The 18,160-nt window shown below is 48.3% G+C and overlaps 2 protein-coding genes across 7 annotated transcripts in view; one reads left to right on the top strand and one right to left on the bottom strand.

The window, feature by feature from the left end:
* Window positions 1–794: 794 nt before the first annotated feature.
* HNRNPA1 (heterogeneous nuclear ribonucleoprotein A1) lies at window positions 795–10,576 on the bottom strand. 6 transcript variants are annotated; one of them, XR_014709073.1, is made up of 12 exons: window positions 10,439–10,576; window positions 9,605–9,721; window positions 8,807–8,953; window positions 7,448–7,658; window positions 7,201–7,293; window positions 7,011–7,106; window positions 6,580–6,651; window positions 6,101–6,220; window positions 5,572–5,697; window positions 4,720–4,878; window positions 1,202–1,276; window positions 795–910 (listed from the first exon to the last, which is right to left on the bottom strand). XR_014709073.1 is itself a non-coding variant. In XM_084609899.1 (11 exons), the coding sequence occupies exons 1-10, from the start codon at window positions 10,451–10,453 to the stop codon at window positions 4,727–4,729; spliced, it is 1,149 nt and encodes a 382-aa protein (XP_084466025.1). In that variant the 5' UTR covers window positions 10,454–10,576; the 3' UTR covers window positions 795–1,276; window positions 4,720–4,726. The 6 variants fall into 6 exon arrangements, 4 of the variants coding, with proteins under 4 accessions (XP_084466025.1, XP_084466024.1, XP_084466027.1 ...); XR_014709074.1 differs by having other exon boundaries at window positions 4,720–4,782; XM_084609899.1 differs by having other exon boundaries at window positions 795–1,276.
* A 601-nt stretch (window positions 10,577–11,177) lies between these two features.
* Window positions 11,178–18,160, top strand: part of CBX5 (chromobox 5) — a gene marked incomplete at its 5' end in the record, with an annotated part of 61,367 nt that continues 54,384 nt past the window's right edge. Inside the window, 2 exon segments of the mRNA XM_084610526.1 lie at window positions 11,178–11,232; window positions 11,235–11,311. Coding sequence (XP_084466652.1) covers window positions 11,178–11,232; window positions 11,235–11,311 — 132 coding nt within the window.

Below are 18,160 nucleotides of genomic sequence, written 5' to 3'. Positions count from 1 at the left end.
TAGCGTGAACAAGACAGACCTCCCTGTCACCCAAGCCCATAACCTGGGTATCATCTTCACCTCAGCCCTCTCTAGAGCCTCACATTCTGCTGATTCTTGCTGTGTAAGAGAAGAACTTTCCTCTCTATCCACACAGCAAAATTCATATCCAAGTTCTCATCTTGCACCTCAATTACTGCAACATCCTTTTATGGGGCCTTGACGAATGCAATCTCAGCCTGCTCACATCCATTCAAAATGCTGCTATAAAAGTCATTGTCGTAGCTTGTTGCTTTGACCGTATCTCACCTCTGCATCCTTCCACTAGCTCCCCATTTTCTCTCACATCAAACAAACCACTTGCCTTCACTTCCATGGCCACTCACAGCCTACCTCTCTGGCCATCATCTCATTCAATATGGAGATGACAGCTTCCACCTCTGACTGCCTAATGATGGCAGCCTTTCATCACCCATGTGTCAATTTCAGCCAAGCCATTCTTCCCCCATCACCCCATGCTGCCCATCCTGCTTGGGAGGGGCACCTCACAGCCTTTCCCTTGTTTACAAAATCTTAACAGTAGTGAAGCAGCTACTGTGCTAAATCCATTGTCTCATGTTGACCAGTACTGCCTTATTGCTTCCTCTTTTCTGTATTGATTGACCTTGTCTCGTTTCATACTTAGAACGTAAGCTTGTTGGGGCAGGGACGGTTTTTGTTGTGCATCTGTACAACACCTTACACAATGGAGTACTAACTCAAGATGGAGGCTTCGGGTGCTACTGCAATACAATAAAACTTTCAGCCACACTAGATTTATTTAAAAAAAAATAAAATCTTTATTTAAAAAGATGCGTTCCAATATGAACGAGTGAACACAGCTACACAGCAGCTCTGCGACTCTCCACGGAGACATCAACTGGGCTTCCGGCTAGGTAAGAGAAAGTATTGCAAGGAAGTGAGAGAGCACATGAGTAGAGGGCAGACATTACCACAAGTCATTTGGGATCACTAGTAGGTCTGCTTCTTGTGTGGGCTTCTAAATTGTTTCACATTAGACAAAGCATCCCTTATTCCTGTTTGAGGGTTGAAATCTACCCCAGGCCCAAAGAGGTAGTTTTCCCAACAAAGCATACTAGAGCCATGAAGAGAAGACACCAGGCATTATCAGCAGTCATAAACAGAGTTGCCTACAATGAGAAACCCCCACAACAGTTCTCACCTTTTAAAGCAGCCACTGCAGACGTACACGGAGTCCTCTAGTTTAGAGGGCAGGCTTAGCACTGGGCATTTCCTCCTACAAAAGTGAAGGCACACATTAGATTCTCCAGCATAGCTGCTTTCCAGTACATTTAAAAGCTACCCTGCATGACCACCCCATTGCAATTTAAAGAGTTAACTACTGGCCAATTTGAGTGCCCTCTGAAAGGCACAGACAGCGCACTAAGGCAGTTTATAGCACCTGGACTGCAGTGCTAAGCAAGTGGGTAAACATTAAGCAGCTCCAATAATAATGGCAATAGAATGAGAGGCGGTGACTTGAGAATGAACGTGCCAAAATAGGTGGGCGAGCATTACTTTCAGGCCAGTGACCAAGTAATTTAAAGTCACTATATTCCAGCCATCTGGTGCTTGCGCTTACAGCACTGGGCGAGTTTAAAAAAGCAGCCCATCTTGTAGATTTCAAGACAGCTAGCCTGACTACTTGGGTTCATTATACAAAGCTTTAGCAAAGTACTCGACAAATTAATTTCAGGCAAAACCATACGGACATAAGTAAAATCTGTTCTTACCTACAAGCACAGTAATAAAACCTTGCCTTCTGGATCTGACTGCTAGTCCTAAGAGCAAGGATCTTTACTCTTGTCTGCCTCCTTCGATGGTCACTGATACTCCACTCCCTCCTAGAGTGCAGAGCCTGCACCTGGCTTATCTGTGTACACTGGACTCCACACACAAGTGTCTACTCTCTCTCAGCTGTAGAAGTGTCTGAACTCGAAGCCATTCGTGCTATGCTTGCTAGCAGCTCCTAGTAGCTCAACATCTGCATGTCTCCTGGATCTTTAAGCTACTTAGTTCTTGGCTCTTGGAGTGCCTTCCTCTGTTGTGGTATGCTACCATGTCCTCAACGTTATCAAGCCATGCCAAGAGTATACTCCATGAATCCTGAGGTCTCGTCTCCCTCTATAAGTTTAGGATCCACCTGCTATTGCAAACTCAGCCACATAAAACCCAATGGAACTAAAACTTTTTTTTTTTTTGCATTCCACATTAATACACTTCATAATCATTCAACTGAAGAGATCGGTTAGAAATATGCCAACATGATTTAGACAGAGGCCTGCTTCAAACAGTTACCATGGGGCTAAGTTGCTCTTTATCAAAGGATTGAGATCACCAGTGAATGCCTGATTTGAAATACCAGTAGAACTGAGAGCTCTGCAATGACTCCCATGTTCTGCAATGCAGCAAACAGAAGGAAACTAAAGCTATGCTTTTAGGCAGCTGGAGGAAGCAGCAGTTTGCATAAGACGGGAACTGCAAAATGTAGATTTTATACTCATTTACATCAGAAAGCTCAGGTCTTCACTGTGCTGGAAGCTTAGAACGGAAGAAGGGGTGCCAGTTCAGAGTTTTTATCCCAACTACTTCAGCAGTTGGAATTTAAACCTTTAAAACACAGGCAGTAAGATTTTAATGTTCGTCAAATTACAGGGCTGGGGAAGCTTGTTCATCCCACCTCATCTCCAGCCCTCTCATACACACCAGCAAAGATCTGATATTCCTAATGAGGAGCAGAAGAAGCTGGTTTACATTTTGGGGCTATCCCCTAAGGTCAGCTTCTTCCTCTGCAGTTCCCCTTTAAAACAGGCTGAGGCACAGTTAGTTACCAACCAGTTTAAAAACAAAAAAGGGAGATTCAGTTACAGCAGTTGAATGGCTATGTTTATACACAGGTTTAAAACTGCAATGGAATCACACTGCATCAGTCAGAAAATGCCTCAGATACCATTCAGACAACTTCTGCAGAACCCACTCAGTGCTTAGAAGAGGCAGAGATTAGAGTTTGGTTTCAGCAGTCTGAGAAACTGCAACTGTTTCTCAAAGCTGGAAGCTGTATTTCAGAATCAACCCATTTGCTGAGCACTTGTGTTAAAGAAAAATGCAATGCAACTTTCCCAGCATGAGGCCCAAGCTGATCCACCTATGGTCACGATGCCACTGTCTAGCTGGTGGAAACATTTAACATAGGCATCTGAACTGGATAGCTTTGCGAGAAACAAAAGCGCAGCTTGCTTTCAAAGTAACCCTGGATGCACTCAGCTTTCCTTTATCATTACACAAGTAAGATTTCACGGCCACTAGACTGGCCTCCATTAGTATCTCCTGCTGCTTGCTGTGAATTCGGGGTGTGCTTCTCAGCAGAACTAGACCCCCCCACCCTCACTGCTAGAGGGTTTTAGCATTGCTCTTCATTTTCCAAAAGTAGGAAAGGAGTTTTAGTTCCCACCTCTGTCAGCCATTAGGGTTTGGTTAACTGGACAGAAGATCCATACCAATGAGAGTTAATGTCCCTAACTTTGTGAGAGATAACCCAGGGACAGTTTTATGGGAAGTTTTGGCTGGCAGGGACTGGTCCATTACACTTCAATTTACAGCCTAAGCTACTCAACATCAACTGACTTTTGTTCTTGTATAGAGCAGGATCCTAATATACTTTGTTCAGGCAAGTTAATCTTGTTTGGTGAGAAAGGGTTTACATGGGCATATACACCATGCAAAGAATTAGCCCCTTTTGGTTGCTGTAAGACAGTCTCTGGACCCATCTACACTAGCAGACTTTGCAGCTGTAATTCACCAACAGCTGCATCTGTGGCAGCTGGAGTACAGGATACCCAAATTCTGTCTACAAGGGTTACACGGAGGCAGCACACCGAAATCTACAGATTCCATTGGTGGTTACAGCTGTAACGTTTGCTAATGCACCCATCCTCTGGCATTAGTATTCAGGACCCAGCCCAGGAGGCCTGACATGGCCCACAAATGACTGTTCCTGCCCAGTGACACTGCAGTGCACTATTGCTGAGCTATACCTGGTCTAGTTACATGCAGGTACTGCTGCATTCATATAGCTAGGATGGCATTCAATTGACTTATATCAGACTAACTTACACAGCACATTTAAAAAAAGACACATTTATTCAGCGTCATGATCAGTCTATTACAATTAGCAATCAACAGCATGGGTGCGGAAAAAAATAAAATAAATTCTACATAAAAACCCTTATTGGAATGCTTTGCACTTTCCACAGAACAGAAACTAAAATAACCTGTTATACAATTAGTCACAAATACAGTCCTTATGTTTGCAAAGGAGAGTTTGTCTAACACATGTCTTCATGTAGCAGCTACACCCTGCCACAACTGTGTTTGGCTGAGTTCACAACTGTTGTAACCTGTAGCTTCCCTGTCCCTTCTCTGGCTCTCCTCTCCTGCTAAGCTTTGTTTCCTGTTGAATAATATGGAATAAAGTTGTTAATCTAAACACATTGAGACTCAAGGCTACAATCCAATAGCAAGTTCGTTCCCACAGATAGCTGATCGGAATATTAGCTTAAACAACCACATTTTACTGAAATTAAGTCTTTTTACTGTGTACTTGCTCAGCTACATTAGTTACTATTACGGATTCACTAGCATGATATGTTTGACTGAGAGGTGCAACGTCCAGATGCTTACCTGGTAGTTAAAACCGTCTCCCACCGCCATAACTACCGCCACTACTGGAGCCACCGTAGCCACCTGAGAGAGCAATTGGAGACGGCGTTATAGCAGTGGTTTTCAAACTTTTGTTCTGGTGACCCCTTTCAGATAGCAAGCCTCCGAGTGCGACCCCCCCTATAAATTAAAAACACTTTTTATATATTTAACACCATTATAAATGCTGGAGGCAAAGCAGGGTTTGGGGTGCAGGCTGACAGTTTGCGATGTAATAATCTTGCGACCCCCTGAGAGGTCTCAACCCCCAGTTTGAGAACCCCTGTGTTATAGCAAACACAAAGACTGAGGGTTTGGCAAACCTGACTGTAAGGTAGGGCAGAGGATTAGATTCAGGTAAGCCAAAATTGCAAAGGACTGCTTTTGATCCCAATTGTATGTTTGAATGTCTGCAATATAAGCATATTCTGAAGCATGAATTTGTTCCTGTTAGATATTCAAGTTGTAATACTCAGCTAGAATTACATTTGATTTATTAGGATTATAGCAGTCTGTGAGAGGTTAAATGGACAAGGATATTTTCATGTCAGGAGAAAAGCTTTTTAACTGTGGGCTAGTGACTGTTCCTGTGGTTAAAGCTAGATAATTGTAGGCCCTCTTGGGAACCTGCAAGTGGGAGGGTGGAAGCCTGCCCACTGCTAAAGGACCTCCCCCAGCCTAAGGGGAGGATCCACAAAGTCTGGGATCTCAATTAATTGTGGCAGACAACTAGGCAGGTAGATTTTAAGCTTGTACCACAAGTGTGATATTGGCTTAGGCTTCTCTCATGCCTACTCCCCTTTACAAGGACGGACCCCTCATTCTGAGACTCACCACCACTGCTGTACGGACCAGAGCTCCTGCCTCCAAAGTTCCCTCCTTTCATAGGGCCAAAGTTTGAAGATTGGTTGTTGTAACTGCCAAAGTCATTGTAGTTTCCACCACCTCCAAAACTGCTTCCTAAGGAGTGGAACAAGCAATGGGAAGACTGTGATCTGTAATACCTTTCTCAGCAACAGTACACTTTGCAGGGCAGTTTTTGCAGCTTGATTTTGAGAACTCAAAGGCAGCCTCAAGAGTGAGGACATTCTCTTACCTCTGCAACATGGCAGGGGAGGGAGAGAGCTGGCCCAAGGGTGGAGACGACACAGAACGGAATTTTGGGAAACAGGAGGTACAACATACCATATGATAATGGGGAGGTTCACCTAGCGTAGGAAGTTATGCCCCATGTCAGTCTACTAGTAATGAAGGCTTTTGTCATGGAACTGTAGCAGAGCAGAAAGAACTGGCATTGGCTGTTTGAAAGCCAAATAGTCCACTTCTGGGCAAGGTCCCCTAGTGACAGTGGGGGGATACTTACCTCCACTGCCGCTGCCAAAGCCACCACCTCCGTTGTTATAGCCGTCATAGTTGCCACTGCCACCATAGCCTCTGCTTCCTCCAGAGTAGCTAGGCCCACCACCGCCGCCGCCACCATAACCTACAAAATAAAAACACAAGACTGCTGAATTCCAGCATTTCACAACCCAGTCCACTGATGGAATTAGAAACTCCCCAAAGAACTGATCACAGCATGCACTTTGGTAAATCAATATATTTGTACAGAAAATTTGTGACCAATCAATGTGACATGCTTAACACAATAATTATTCTATCTGGATGGATCCAGTTGGGTCCATGCTGTAGTCAGTTTGTATCAGCCATCCGCCAGGCCAAGGGATTGTAGTTTAGTCACTTTCCTCATGTCACCAGTGCTTCTTCATGGGCGTAGCACCTTTGAGCCTGGAAACAAGGCAACCTGGCCGCTGACATGTCAGTAAAGTTATGCTTTGGCCTTACCCTCATTGCTAAATCCATTATAGCCGTCTCCACTGCCTCCATAGCCACCACCGCGGCTGCCACCAAACCCACCTGAAAAGAACAAACCTTTGTGTTCAGTCTATCCAGGAAGGGAAACTGTCAGGTGATGGCGCCCAGGGCACACGGTTTTGTAAGCCAGTTTTACAGAATGAAGCAGCTGTATAAATTGATGGAGACTGTTGCAAGGAATCAGGGATTCCAAGGTCTGTCTGAATGAGCCCTTGTACTATGTTAGAACGCCAAGAGCCAAGAAAGGAGAATTGCACTTAGTCCAACGTCCAAATCAACAAGTAAAATCAATAGCCAGAACTGCAGCAGCAGGTGTGTTAACCTATGGGCTAAAACTTTAGTTTTGTTAGCCTGACAGTATCCTTTTAATTTTAGTCAGAATGACCTCTCAAGTCACTTACCACGACCACTGAAGTTGCTGCCACGGTTAAAGTTGTCATTTCCACCAAATCCACCTCCACGGCCACCACCACTGAAGTTCCCAGAGCCACTGCGACCTAGAAGAGAGAGTAGTGTTTGTGAATGGCACAGCTAATTATCAAGGGGCCATCTGGATTAATTTCAAACTGATTTACAGAAACTGGCACTCACCTCTCTGGCTGGATGAAGCGCTGGCCATTTCTTGCTTTGAAAGTGCTTTCCTCACTTCGCAGTTGTGGCCATTCACAGTGTGATACTTCTGAACTGAAAGGGAAGAATCAGACATTACTAGGTTGTTATTAACTGTTACATCCACAATTGTGTCCTGATTTTAAGCCAAGGACAATTCCCCTTCAAATACTATAAATTCTTCACTGGTTTGCAGAGTTTTGTGTAACAGACTCGCTGGGATACTTACTAACAATCTTGTCCACAGAGTCGTGGTCATCAAAGGTGACAAATGCAAAACCTCTCTTCTTGCCACTGCCACGGTCTGTCATGATCTCAATCACTTCGATTTTGCCATACTGTTCAAAGTAGTCTCTCAGGTGGTGCTCCTCTGTGTCTTCCTTAATCCCACCAACAAAGATTTTCTTCACTGTAAGGTGAGCTCCAGGCCTCTGAGAGTCCTATGCAGGACAGAATAGAGCAATATGAAGTATTATCTGAGATGTATGAATTTAGGACACCACAAACACTGGTCTGAACAGCAAGGCTCCGATAGCTCAAACAAAGAAAGCCAACACTCAGAATTGTGGTAGTTGTACACTATGACTGCGAACAGAAGTTAAAGGCTAGTGCACAGCTGAAATTTTGTCCCCCTTCATAATCAATTGTAGTGACTAATGGCATGGTTCTGCTTTAAGAATTTCAGTACCATCTATGCCAAACTTGGACAAACATTTTGGCCCGAGGGCCACATCTGGGTATGGAAATTGTTTGGCGGGCCACGAATGCTCAAGAAATTGGGGCTAGGGTGCAGGAGGGGGTGCGGGCTCTGGGGTTGGGCCAGAAATGAGGAGTTCAGGGTGTGGGAGGGGGCCCTGGGCTGGGGGTATGTGGGCTCCAGCTGGAAGTGTGGGCTCCAAGGTGGGGCATGCAGGAGGGTGCTCCGGGCTGGGATTGAGGGGAATCAGGGCTGGGGCATGGGAAGGACTCAGGAGTGCAGGCTCTGGGCAGCCCTTATCTCAACCAGCTCCTGGAAGCAGCGGCATGTCTCCACTCCCGCTTATTGGTGGAGCATGGCAGCCCTGCCCTGCAGCTCCCATTGGCCAGTTTGCAGTCAATGGGAGCTGCGGGGACAGAGCAGAGCCCCCTGGCTGATTCTGCACAAACGAGCTGGAGGGGGGACATGCCACTGCGCCCAGGAGCTGCGGCACTCGCACACGGAGAGGCCCTCGACCCCGCTTCCCAGCTGGAGCTCGAGGGCCGGATTAAATCAGCCCACCCCGATCTATGCCATTGACTAATGTCCTTTTTTGGGGGGCGGGAGGGGCGGCACATTTTCTTGCTGTCACCAGTGCATTGGCAGTTACAGCCAGCGTGATTAATGTAGGGGGAGTTCTGTGTGTGGGGAGTGGCTGCTTCCCCAACCCATGAAGAGGACAGGAGCTATTCTTCTCAGTTTAAACCCTTGATTATAGCCACACCATACTCACAATAACCTCATCCCACACCCTACACAACCACACAGGACCATTTAACACTATCACCAGTGCGTGAACAGCCAATTTAAGGCTACAGAAACGTCATGATTAGATTAAACATTAATTCATACCTCTCTGGATACAGCCCTCTTTGGTTCAACAACTCTGCCATCAACTTTGTGTGGTCTAGCATTCATGGCAGCATCAACCTCTTCTACTGTAGAGTATGTAACAAACCCAAAGCCCCTGGAGCGCTTGGTATTTGGATCTCTCATTACCTAGAAATGACATCTCCATTAGTGACCGAAGTAGATAATGTGAAACAAGCAAAGTGGCATACAGATGAGAACAAAGGAACATCTAAGGTTATTATCTAGCATTGGTTTTGTCCTACAAGTTACTGAAAACCTTTGACTGCCAGAAGCTAAGACTGGATGACAAAATGGATTATTCAACAATTGCCCACTTCCGTTAATTCCCTCTAAACTAGCATTTGACATCAGCCACTGTTGGAAGATAGGATACTGGGCTAGATGGACCACTGTTCTGACACAATATGGCCATCCTTATGTACAGTGAACCCTTCAGAGCAACACTAAGTATGCAACTAGACCAATTCCGTACTATTCCACTATCTAGGAATAGTGATTTAAGGACTCTTAACTGGTAAGTAAAAACAAAATTCTTCATTTCTCCCTATTTCATCAAAAACCAGTAATGCCACAGAATGAGATTCCTTCACCCATTTCTGAGTTTTAATATCAAATACATATAAGTTTTTTTGCTCCCTTCCTACTCCCCCGCAAGGAAATGTTTTTACCCCGTTTGACAAAAAGTATTTTGGAAGGCTGCTAAGTTACTGTAACACAGCTGTCCTGCCCAAAAGCCCTAGAGTGCTTCAGCTATGGCGCTGGGACCAAGGCACTCACCACGCAATCAGTGAGTGTGCCCCACTGCTCGAAGTGGCCACGGAGACTCTCATCTGTTGTCTCGAAGCTCAGGCCACCGATGAAGAGCTTGCGCAGCTGCTCGGGTTCCTTAGGGGACTAGAGAGGAAGAACAAGCCATGAGATGGGAACAAGATAAACAGCCTCCTGGAGCTAACAATACCCGTTCTCCCCCACCCAAGGGAGCACTGATCTAGACTAGGGCAGCAGGAATTCCCTTCCCCACAAGGGGATCAGAATAGCCTAGCAGTAGGGGGAAAAGCCACCCCCATTACACAGTGGCTTCCAGGCTAGCCACAGCTCCGGCCCCTCAAGCTGCTGAGCACTGAGAAAGAGGGGGCCAGCCTCCCTGTGCACTGATCACCGGGCCTACCCCCCCCCCCCCACGAGGCCTTGTATCCTGCACGGCCCAGGCGCCTAGCGCGGGAGAGGGGCGAGCCGAGCAGACACGCACGCGCACACGAGGTCCGCCACGCGCCGCTCGGCCGGCCGCCATAGCTCGGAGCTGGGTCTGCACAAAGACGGGCGCAGGCACGAGGGCTCGGAGCGCGGGAGGGCCCACACCCAGAAACTGGTCTCCGCCACGCATGCGCGAAAGGGCCGCCCACAGGGGGCGAGAGGAGGGCCGCGCACGCGCGAAAGTTGGGAGGGGGGGGCCCTCCCCGCCCTCGAGAGCGCCGCAAGCGCAAGCAGGGGCCTCGCAAGTTAGACCGAAGCCTAAGAGGCCCCGAAATCAGAAAAGAGCCACCGGAGCAGCAGGGCCAGCGGAAGGCCGCGTGGAGAAGATGGCGGCCGGAGTCCTGGGGCTTGGCTCACCTCGGACTTGGACATGGCGGCGGGTGGAGGGGGGGGTGCAGGCCTCCGTCTCAGACTGCTGCGCGCGCGATGCTTCCTCCGTCAGGCGCCGATACAGAAAGGGCTGAATGACGAGTGCGTCGCCGCCTCACTCCACCGCCCCCCTTAGGGCTCCGCCCGCCGCGCGCTCCCATTGGATGAAGGGGGTCGGGTCACACCCCCTCACATCCGATTGGATAGTCACGAACGACAGACACATCTCATTGGTGGTGGAAATCCTGGACCTACCCCACTGCGGCAGTCTACTGGCTAAGGCAGCCTAAGCCCCGCCCATTAACGTATCTCATTGGGAGTCCATGCCTTCCCCCCCCATCTATCTTTCCCGCTCCACTCGCGAGAGACTGTATCTCACCTCTGATTGGTTTGCTGATGGACAATCACGCTCTAAACTGCCCAATGTTTGGCCGTTGTTGCCAAGCGTTGAGTTTGACTGGCGGGCTGTCTTGTCAATCATTCGATGAGGCGAGGGTGTCGATTACTGTGGTGGGAAGAATTAAATGACCTGTTTTGTGTCACTGGCACTACACCGCGAGCATTAGCCTTGTGAAACAGACCGGACCAGGGCTTATACCTGGCAGCGTCACGGAAAAGGGAATAAAAACGCACCAGCCAGAAAGTGCTCATCTGCGCATGCGCTGAGATAAACCCAAGGGCGCTCCCATATGTGTACAAATGGGGGAGGGAAGCGCATTGGCTGCGCATGCGCAATGTGGAGAACCAGGCGCCTGCGCGCTGGGGGGGCTGTTTTGGCGGGCGTTGCGCAGAAGCAGCCTCGGCTCTGAGGGCCTGCGAGAAGGGGGCGTCGGTGCCGTGCCGGACCCGCTTCGTACCCAGGTACCCGGTGGGTGGGAGGCTTGCTGAGTTAGGGCATCGGTTTGTTCGGGCGGGAGACCCGGGGGGGGGGGAGGACAGGGGCTCATTGTATGGAATGAAAGGGGTTAGGGGGCGGGATCGCGACGCCTGATGTACAGGCTAGCTGGCCAATGGAGGGGCGGGAGCGGGGCTAATGTAGCATGATTGGCAGCACGAGGCACCAGTGCCAACTGCGCGGAAGAGGGAGGGCGCGGTAGCTGGGAGCGACAGCCTTCTCCGCTAATGAGGCAGCCGCAGAGGCTGAGACTGATGGCGCGGCGGGCTAATGGGCGCGCGGTGTCTCGGGGGGTGCTCCTGAAGCGCATTAGAGGGGGGTGCTTCAGCCTGATGGGCGGGGCAGCGGGCCAATCGGGGCCCGACGTCGCAGTGCCCGCCTCTGGACCCCATGAGATGGGGGTTGGGAGATGGGGTGCACCCCCAAAGTGCAGGAAGGGACCTGGGAAAGGTAGGGGTCCCTGGCCACATCGTCCTGGGTTCTTGACCCGTGCCCTGCGCTGTCCTTCAACACCCCCGCTGCTCCCCCTGGAAGCGACCCTGCTGTTTCTCCCTGGTTGGATTCCGTACACCGCTGTGTTTTGCAGCCCCTCCTGCTCCCCTCCACGATCCCCTGCACTGCCTTGTCCTGTAACCCTCCCCCCCACGAATCCCCTGCTGCCCCCCCCCACGATCCCCTGCACTGCCTTGTCCTGTAACCCTCCCCCCCACGAATCCCCTGCTGCCCCCCCACGATCCCCTGCACTGCCTTGTCCTGTAACCCTCCCCCCCACGAATCCCCTGCTGCCCCCCCCACGATCCCCTGCACTGCCTTGTCCTGTAACCCTCCCCCCCACGAATCCCCTGCTGCCCCCCCACGATCCCCTGCACTGCCTTGTCCTGTAACCCTCCCCCCCACGAATCCCCTGCTGCCCCCCCCCACGATCCCCTGCACTGCCTTGTCCTGTAACCCTCCCCCCCACGAATCCCCTGCTGCCCCCCCCACGATCCCCTGCACTGCCTTGTCCTGTAACCCTCCCCCCCACGAATCCCCTGCTGCCCCCCCCCACGATCCCCAGCACTGCCTTGTCCTGTAACCCTCCCCCCCACGAATCCCCTGCTGCCCCCCCCACGATCCCCTGCACTGCCTTGTCCTGTAACCCTCCCCCTCACGAATCCCCTGCTGCCCCCCCCACGATCCCCTGCACTGCCTTGTCCTGTAACCCTCCCCCTCACGAATCCCCTGCTGCCCCCCCCCACGATCCCCTGCACTGCCTTGTCCTGTAACCCTCCCCCCCACGAATCCCCTGCTGCCCCCCCCCCACGATCCCCTGCACTGCCTTGTCCTGTAACCCTCCCCCCCACGAATCCCCTGCTGCCCCCCCCCACGATCCCCTGCACTGCCTTGTCCTGTAACCCTCCCCCCCACGAATCCCCTGCTGCCCCCCCCCACGATCCCCTGCACTGCCTTGTCCTGTAACCCTCCCCCCCACGAATCTCCTGCTGCCCCCCCCCCCCCGATCCCTTGCACAGACTTGTCCTGTAAATCTCCTTCCCCACTGTCTCTCTCCGACTCTTTGCAACAGCCCCTGGATCCTCTGTGCTGCCCTGTCCTGTAACCTCCCTGGGATCCAAAATCCCTCCCCCCAACCTTCTGTAACCCCCCCACCCCCCTGCTGGGTTCCCCACAACATCCTCCTTTCTACTGCTTAGTTCCTCCTAGATCCCCTGTAAATCCTTCTCTCCAAAATTCCTCCTACTCCCAATCTCCTGTAAACCTCCCACATGCACCCCCCACCCCAACATCCCCTGTAGCCTCCCCCCCGTCAACCTCTTGGATCCCCTGCACTGCCCTGTCATGCAAACATCCCCTCCCAAGATCCCCTGTAACAGGCCTCCCACCTCTCTACAGCTTCCCCCACCACTTGCCCACCACAGGTCTCCTGTATCTCTCCTCCCCCCACCCCCCCATCACCTGCCACACACCCTCATGCTTGTCACTCCTCCCTGGGATTTCTTGCAACGTCCCCATTCCCTGCAACTCCATCTCCCCTGCTACCCTCCCCCACAGCCCTCCTTGTCCCACCTGTCCCACCCCCCAGATCTCCTGCAAACATACCCCCGCAGCCCATCTCCCTTATCCCCTGCAAAACCACCCCCCTTTAGCCCTCCTCATCCTCCCAAGGATCTCCTGTCTCTCTCTCCTGCAGCCCTTCTCCTCTCCCTGAATGCACCTCACAGTCCTTCCTCTCCTCAGGATCCCCTGCAACTGCCCACCTACAGCCTCCTGATTAGGGGGGGCTACAAACCATACTCTGCACTGCAGCCCCCTGCGTGATCTCCAGCAGCCCCCTACAAACACCACTTAGCTTTTTAGCCCTCCCTGCTATTCTTTGCAGGATGTTCCTAGCCCTGCAACCTCCCAACACATCCCCTATCTCTAGAACCCTCACAGTAGGCCTGCTTCTAGCCTTGCAAATCCCTATGTAGCTCTGCTTGAGATCCTTTGTGAACATCTCCTCCACTCTCATTTTTCATACCAAAGCCCTGATGTTCCCAGGATTTCACCTGAAAACCCCATATTGCTCCCAGTCCTGCATATCCCGCAGCTTCTCTTGTGCCTATGTGACCTCCCAGCCCTGCAAGTCCCTGTAGACACCCCTCTTCCTCCCAGTGCTCTCTTTATTTGTAGTTATACCCCCCCATGTTGCATGCCTTCATTTCACATCCAGATCCAGTTTAAGTCTTCAGAGCAGTGATCTTGTCTTATGAGCCCAAACTCTGCCACATTCATTCAGGGTTCCTCCTAACCAAGCGCTTCCCCCCCCACTGCAACTCTAGGTTAAATATTGTATGCACCGCTATTGGCCCATCTACATTCTTGGGAATACAGTAGAACCTCAGAGTTACAAACTGACCAGTCAGCAGCACACCTCATTTGGAACTGGAAGTACACAACCAGGCAGCAGCAGAGTCGGGAGAAAAAAAAAGGCAAATACAATACAGTGTTAAATGTAAACTTAAAAAAAAAAAAAGGAAAGGAGCATTTTTCTTCTGTCATAGTAAAATTTCAAAGCTGTATTAAGTCAATGTTCAGTTGTAAACTTTTGAAAGAACAACTATAATGTTTTGTTCTGAGTTACGAACATTTCTTAGTTATGAACAGTCCCCATTCCTAAGGTGTACGTAACTATGAGGTTCTATTGTAGTAGTTTCCAGACGTGTTCACAGCATTCTTGGTTTTGTAGACACCATGACTCCAAGTGCACTGAAGTGTCCTGGGACATGGTCTTGTACAGTGTTACGGTATTTGTGTTTGCACATGTGAAAATTAATCTGGAATAAGATAGAACGTGAAGTTACAGTGGTTCATTATAACTATCTGAAACCCACTAATACTGTAGTGGTGTTAACTGCCTACTTCACTTTGAGTGGTCTCTTGCAACATGTGTTAACTCCTTATCTGTTCCACCCTTGTATTTAGCTATAACACTCTCAGTACCTTTCCCAGACCTGAAGAAGAGCTCTGTGTAAATTTGAAAGGTTGTCTTTTTCGTCAGCAGAAGTTGATCCAATAAAAGAGATTACCTCACCCATCTTGCCTGTCTAATATCCTGGGACCAATATGGCTACAACAACACTGCAATTTACTGTGGGTTAACTATTCCTGATTAATTCCATGTCTGGATGCATTTATTCCAGAATAAGCGTACCTTGTTCTGAATTAGTTTAAACATGGAAAAAGGCATGCTTATTCTGGAATAAGTATCTATATAGAGAGGTAATCCATTTTAAATTCACACACACACTACCTTATTCTGGATTAATTTTCAAGTGTGGATACAAAGCTAGTAGCAACAGAAGGGGCAGATGGGATTTGGATCTTTATCTGTTGTATGCTATAGGACAGTGGTTTTAAACTTTTTTTCCTTTGTGGGCCCCTAAATTTTGAATGGAGGAGTGGACACCTTTGGAAATCTTAGATATAGTCTGCAGACCCCAGGTTGAAAAACACTGTTCTATGGTTATAACAGCGTTTCGTGGATCCCTTAGACATAGCCTGCAGACCCCCGGGGGTCCGTGGACCAGCAGTTGAAAACCACTGCTGTAGCAGTTACCATGCTCGGGCACTCAGATACATGTCACTGCTCTATATGTAGCAAGATAGAACCAAGCTTTAACCCTGTATGTAAAGAAAAAGTAGCTGGATGTCTTTGACTGATTTTTACCACTCTTGTAACTGTATAATAAAGCAAAGGTAATCTAATTTCATACTGATTGTCTGAATTCTTATTAACTCTTCCTTTGCCGTTGCCTCCAAAATTGGTCTATGTGGCAAAATTGTCCAGGTGTCTAATGAGGGACTCAGAGAGCCTTTTCCCCCTCTAAAGGAAGGCAGGACTTCAGAACTTGATGAACCAGTTACCTGCTTTTGTTAGGCAAATCCTATGCTTGAGGGTTTCCTTTGAGGAGACTGTATTCTGCCCACCTATTTCAGAACAAGAGGCAATGAGAATTTATGGTGGGAGTGGTATTCCTTACTGAAATACTGGGTTTATTTCTTACCCCCACTGTCTAGTTACCATGATGTTTGGAAACCAAGTTATATACACACGCACATGTTAAATTAGACCAGGTAACTGGAGCCTATGCTTTAGAACTTACCCTTGTGTAACTTTAATTTCTGTATGCTTAAGTACTTGTATGGCTCTCATCACCCTGGTATCTGAGCACTTCCTAATACAATAACAGACGCTTTTTTTAATATTTGCTTTTTTTAATATTTGTCCAATGCTATTTTAAAACATATTACTAAATATGTTTGTATCCCTGCACTGTGTGTTAGTTGTATATCCTGAAGCAGAGAGAGCCCTTGTAATTTAAAACGCCTGAGCTACAGATTGATAGTGGTGGTTTTATTTAATAGTCTGCTTGGTATAATGACAAGACTAAATGTGTTACTGTTCCAAATGTTAAGCCACTTGCTTGTTTCTGTTTGATCTGTAACTAGTTTTCATCCTCTTAATATTGGTTTAACCATCTTCTGTAAGGTTTCCATGTCAGTAACTTCTCAGCAAGATAGTTGCCACCAGCTTGAATTTCAGAAATTCAAATTTTTACTTCAGATTTAAACCCAGTTGACGAACAGTCAGAGCAGTAATTTTGGGGAAGGGGCTAGGATCTTTGAACTCGGAAAGGAGGCATTCTTCTCCAATTGATCTCCTAATCCTAATAACATTTGTTTGTGTGTGTTGTAATTACTGTTCACGTAAAATGAGACAGTAGCTCCATAAAGCTTTTGGAGATACATGTTAGCTTCAAAATGTTGGAAGTGGGGCTACTTTTGTGCATCAGAGCTCCAACGATCCCCCTTAGAATAAAGCAGCTACTTTAGAAATGTATAGATAATTCTGATTTTTATGTTTATCCAAAGGGAACTATAATGGATATTGCAACAACATGCACTCATCTCTATAGAGCTGGTTTTGTTACCATGTGCTGCAAATGTTTCTTTACCAGACACACACTTGGATGGATGTTTTTCATTGCTTGTAACTAAGGGCAAAGTTAGCAGTCTTCATGAGTGGAGAAATTACGATAGAAATAAAGTTCTGCCCCTTATCTTGTACCAATCACTCACAAAATCTACATCATTGCAATGTTAAATTTTACATTAAGGGAGTTCTAGTATTGCAAATGCAACCAAGTTTGCCTGACACAATGGAACACCATTTCATTTGTAGTGCAGATGGGACCTTACCAGTGTCCCTTCAAGACTTTAGTATGATGCAGGGACTCTTAATGTTCTGGTCCAAAATACAAAATTGACCTAACCGGATCTCCTGGCATGGTTATACTTCTTGGATAGAAAGATCCTTAATATGAAGCCCTTTCATTGTGTTACTAGAGCAAGTTGGGCTAGGAGCGAACTTGGGAGGAAGGGAATTCTGTCTAAACTGGGACAGTACTGCTGAATGTAACTCCTCCATTAAAAACTTTGGGTTGGAAGAGCAACCATTGCCCCTCTGCTTCCTCCACATGAGCCTTTTGAGCCATTGGATCTGTGGAAGTAGGAATACAATAGTCCTCTTGTGCTCTGGCCCAAGTGTATTACGCTCATTGCCTCAGAACGTAGAGGTTGCAGAGGCAACATTTGTTAGTCTCTACGGTGCCACAAGTACTCCTTTTCTTTTTGCGAATACAGTCTAACCCGGCTGCTACTCTGAAACATTGCATGGTTTCTCCAGCTGTGCATCCATATTATTGGGGCTTTCTGCATAAATGTCAACCCAGAATAGATAGATGGTGTTTGCAAATGCTGAAAATCATAGAATATCAGGCTTGGAAGAGACCTCAGGAGGTCATCTAGTCCAACCCCCTGCTCAAAGCAGGACCAACCCCAACTAAATCATCCCAGCCAGGGCTTTGTCAAGCCGAGCCTTAAAAACCTCTAAGGATGGAGATTGCACCACCTCCCTAGGTAACCCATTCCAGTGCTTCACCACCCTTCTGGTGAAATAGTGTTTCCTCATATCCACCGTAGACCTCCCCCACTGCCACTTGAGACCATTGCTCCTTGTTCTGTCATCTGCCACCACTGACAGCAGCCTAGCTCCATCCTTTTTGGAACCCCCCTTCAGGTAGTTGAAGGCTGCTATCAAATCCCCCCCTCACTGTTCTTTTCTGCAGACTAAATAAGACCAGGTCCCTCAGCGTAATTCTCAGTTCCTTAAGCATAATTAAAATGCTTCAACCAAACAGGAGTAAGAAAGGTAGGACCTTGCTACTTTGTCCTATTCGCTTAAAAATGTGGACTCTATTCTTTGCCATTCCAGT

The sequence above is a fragment of the Lepidochelys olivacea genome (genome assembly GCF_965140295.1).
Source record: "Lepidochelys olivacea isolate rLepOli2 genome assembly, chromosome: 20".
Classification (NCBI taxonomy): Eukaryota; Metazoa; Chordata; order Testudines; family Cheloniidae; genus Lepidochelys; species Lepidochelys olivacea.
This window is presented reverse-complemented; position numbering and strand designations above follow the sequence as displayed.

Coding starts and splice junctions, on each gene's coding strand:
- HNRNPA1 (XM_084609899.1), bottom strand. Junction 7,107..7,200: donor CGCTTCATCCAGCCAGAGAG/GTGAGTGCCAGT, acceptor TCTCTCTTCTAG/GTCGCAGTGGCTCTGGGAAC. Junction 5,698..6,100: donor CTTTGGCAGCGGCAGTGGAG/GTAAGTATCCCC, acceptor TCCACTCCTTAG/GAAGCAGTTTTGGAGGTGGT.